Source organism: Atta colombica, unplaced genomic scaffold (genome assembly GCF_001594045.1).
Source record: "Atta colombica isolate Treedump-2 unplaced genomic scaffold, Acol1.0 scaffold13, whole genome shotgun sequence".
NCBI classification, from domain to species: domain Eukaryota; kingdom Metazoa; phylum Arthropoda; class Insecta; order Hymenoptera; family Formicidae; genus Atta; species Atta colombica.
Genome location: NW_017259217.1, coordinates 426537 through 430469, shown reverse-complemented (window position 1 = coordinate 430469; position 3933 = coordinate 426537). Strand labels below are relative to the sequence as shown.

General features: G+C 29.3%; 1 protein-coding gene across 1 annotated transcript; it reads right to left on the bottom strand.

Moving 5' to 3' along the window:
• Positions 1-758: 758 nt before the first annotated feature.
• LOC108684278 (ubiquitin domain-containing protein 1) lies at positions 759-2626 on the bottom strand. Its single transcript, XM_018188515.1, has 4 exons — positions 2436-2626; positions 1469-1828; positions 1263-1381; positions 759-1096 (listed from the first exon to the last, which is right to left on the bottom strand). Exons 1-4 carry the CDS (start codon positions 2515-2517, stop codon positions 935-937), a joined length of 723 nt encoding a protein of 240 aa, XP_018044004.1. The 5' UTR covers positions 2518-2626; the 3' UTR covers positions 759-934.
• Positions 2627-3933: the final 1307 nt, after the last annotated feature.

Below are 3933 nucleotides of genomic sequence, written 5' to 3'. Positions count from 1 at the left end.
TATGTAAGACTAATCCGTGACAAAAATTAGAAAAAAATAAGTCAATAGTTGCAAGTACAACATAGAATATTGTTATATAAATGAGTTCTCTCTCTCTCTAAGTATAAAGTACTTTGCAATGAGTATTATATTTTCTTTTCACTATTGTCATTGAATATAATTATTCCCCTTGTATTCGTATGTGATGTAATGACAATGACACGAATAGATAAAAAATTACCATTTCCCCTATTTTGCAAAAGCAATATATATCTTATACTTTATATAATATATGTATAAAGTATATATGATTTTTATACGTATTTTTCTATTATAAAATATCTCACATAATGGCCGTTCAGTTTTAATGCATAATTTGTCACTTTTAATGAGTTTTAAAACTCATAATGAAAGAAAGATTTTGATAATGTGAAATTGTAAACTTACACATTATGAATTATAAAAAATAGTATGTCCATATATTTGTATGTATATATATCTTACGTAAATATAAATAAATCATTTCAGTCAATTTTCTTATTGCAGAAAATACATTGTATTGAAGAAAGCCGAATTTATAAAGATATGCCTTTTTATTCTATTAGTATTTTCTCTCTCTCTCTCTCTCTCTCTCTCTCTCTCTCTCTCTCTCTCATTCTTACATAACTTTTTTACATTGTATAATAAAGTGTATGGATATATGATACAAAAAGAAAATTGATTGCACTTGCGATTTCATTAAATAATGAAATTTGTAATAGAAAATTTTGTATGCGTTATGTTATATAATCAATTTATCTTAAAATGATTTATCACTTACGTGATGTGACAAAATATTAAAAACCATAATATTCTTACTTTGATATAGGATTAACAAGTTTTGTTAACAAGCGTAAAAGTATGGTTCTATTGATTGCTGATTGAAACATTTATATATTATATGTTTGTTATCAGTTCAACTAGTCTTCCCGGAGATATTATCTGATTTTTCTGGATTTACAATTACTTGTATTATGTAACCTGGCTGTACCTTAGCTTCTTCTATATGCATTTTATCACCAAGCAATTTACCACCAAAAAACCACCTTTGACGTGAAGGTTCCAAACCTTCTTGACTCTATAAACAATAAATTACAATCATTATTATTATTATTATTATTATTGCTATTATTATTATTATTATTATTATTATTATTATTATTATTATTATTATCATTATTATCATATGCAATTATTCTCATATAACATATATACATTCAATGAAATATAACTATTATACAAACCTGTAATTTTTTCTTAGCAACAGCAATGGTATCATTGCTATAAACAGGTAGTTTAACTTCTCCTAAAGTAGTTGACAGTCTAAGTTTTAAAGTTTGTTCTGTTCCTTCATCAACTGGTTCTATACAAAATTGATACAGCAATAAGATAAAAAACTGTATTGTAAACTGTATTATATCAAGGTGAACTCTTTCAAAAATTTTATTACCTGAGCAATCAGCAGGTGAATCTCTTCCACTATCTTCTTTTACGATATTAATTGGGTAAGACAAACAATAAATAGGTACTTGATAACGTGTTCCTAACTCATCATAACATTCAGTTAAGAAACCATTTGGTACAGAAATATTAGCCCCATCTAATATAGCCTGTGCCAACTGATAATCCTGTGCTTCAGCTGCAGTTGCACCTGCTCTCAATGCATCCCAAATCTCTTTACGACCATCAAATGCTGGTGCAGTGTCCCAAAATTCATCTCGCTTACTTCTCAGCTGACCTTCGGTCAGAGGTACATCAGATTTCCATCTGATTACCTCGTGACATAGAAGATGATTTTTTCTTGTATTTCCTATAAGTAAATTATTTCAGTAGAGATAAATAAAAGCAACTTATTAAAATCGTCAAAATCTTTGTTGTAAGAATATATGTATATTTCTTATTACATATTATGGAACTGTTATATTTAAGTAACAAAAATTTATATAATGGTAATGGACAATCCAATCTTTTAAGTGTTTGTATGTTTCTTTTTTTATTAATTAATTAATTAGTTAATCGTGTAATTGTATTTTATATATTCCTTGTTTTTATTATTTAGCTAATATATAATTATGTATAATTATGTATTATAAAATTGCATTAGATAATAAGATCTAATTAAAAGCATATTTTATAAAAGATAAGAAGTTATTGAACTAATGCAAAACCGTTAGAAAGTGTCAATTAAAAACTAGTCTTATACTCTATAAAATACAAGCATTACTATTATGTTGTCATGATATTATTTAAACCTTATTTATATATACTGTACTTAACTAAGTAGATATAATTGACACTGCACTTAATAGATAACGTACATCTCAAATACAAAGACAAAAATAAAATTAAAATGACTTCAAGGTTAGTTGATGTTCAATGTATTTCCTACAAAAGAAATTTCGCGGTAGCAATCCTACCCGAATTAGTTCTGCTCGAATTTTCCGATGTATCATTGATTGAGGCATTTCTTGCCCTCGTTATACCTATACAGCCTCCCATTCTACACAACCGGAGCAAGTAAACATCTCACTAAAATTTAATAACACTTCGCATGCCATTTTCTTCCATCTTATCCAATCGAACTCTTGCCGTAGCCATATTGCATGCTTTCAAGGAGAAATGGGGTTCATGTCCCCGCTAACTACAATTTGAAACTCCGCTAACAATAAATTTGGAATTTGAGTCTTCGTTAAATGAGGTTTGAGTCTTTGCTAAATGAGGTTTAAATATGGAGTAAAAACTAAACTCAAATGGTTGGTCCCGAAAAAACCGATCATAGACTTACAAAATAGACGGAGCATTCATACGAGAGAAGTTGAAGACAAAAGAAGAGCTCTAATTTTTTAATCCAAGTAGTGCAAACTCGGTCGAGTCGAAAACGTTAATAGTTGTTTCTTTCTTTCACAGTGAGCGATGGAGGACCAATCAGCTTGAGCATAAGGCCACAATTCTCGAACAGAGTATAACCAATAGGGATACTCGTGTCGGCATCTTTGATCTTCGCGTCGCAGTCACGTGAGCATCCATCATGTTAACATTTGAAAAATCCAGAATCGAAAGAGGATATAATGCCTCTTAAGTAATAATGTAATCCCACACTAAAATATTTTACAAAAATACTAACTAATAAACAAAATTAATTCGAAAATAGTAAGAACTAGTAAATGAATCAAATTTATTAAGTAATTATTATTAAATAATTAAATAATTAAATAATATTTTTTAAAAAAAAATATTATATTTGTGGTTTTATCTAATTAAACATATTATAAAAATATATTAATAAATAATTATATATATTGTATATTGTATTATTATGTATATTCTTTAGAAATATTTATGGCGCAGCTCTTAAAATATCTTTTTTTATCACGGATATTTGCTCATACGGGATCTGTATAATAAATATATACGTTCTTGTCATCTTGCATTTCATTAGATCCGGCCCAAAACAAAAGCTGCGCAGCCATACCTGCGTGAACACGCATTTTTTTGCTGAGTGTCTCTACTGGTTATACTGTGTCTCAAACGTCCATCTTCGTTGCTCTTGACTACTTCCCGGCTTGCCGGCTTGCCGGCGACCAATTCATTAGAAAAGAGGAGAAAGAGGAGAACTAGAAAAAAGGAGAACTAGAAATTCCGCGATTAGAAAACCTTAAGGAATTAGGAATAAAGATTTCAATATCAAAAATCGGATACACAAGAATACATTTCTCGTTTCTGAGAGAGTTTGGACTCCTTATTCCTTACTCCTTCTATTGTGGCCGCACCATTAAGCCCATTCTACAATGACAGTAATAGTAGTGGATTAAGGAGTAGGCGTAGAAATCAATCATAGTCGAATGTGAGAAGGATAATCAACTATGATTAGTCGATTTCTATGCCTACTGTTTAATCCATTATTGCTACTGCCCA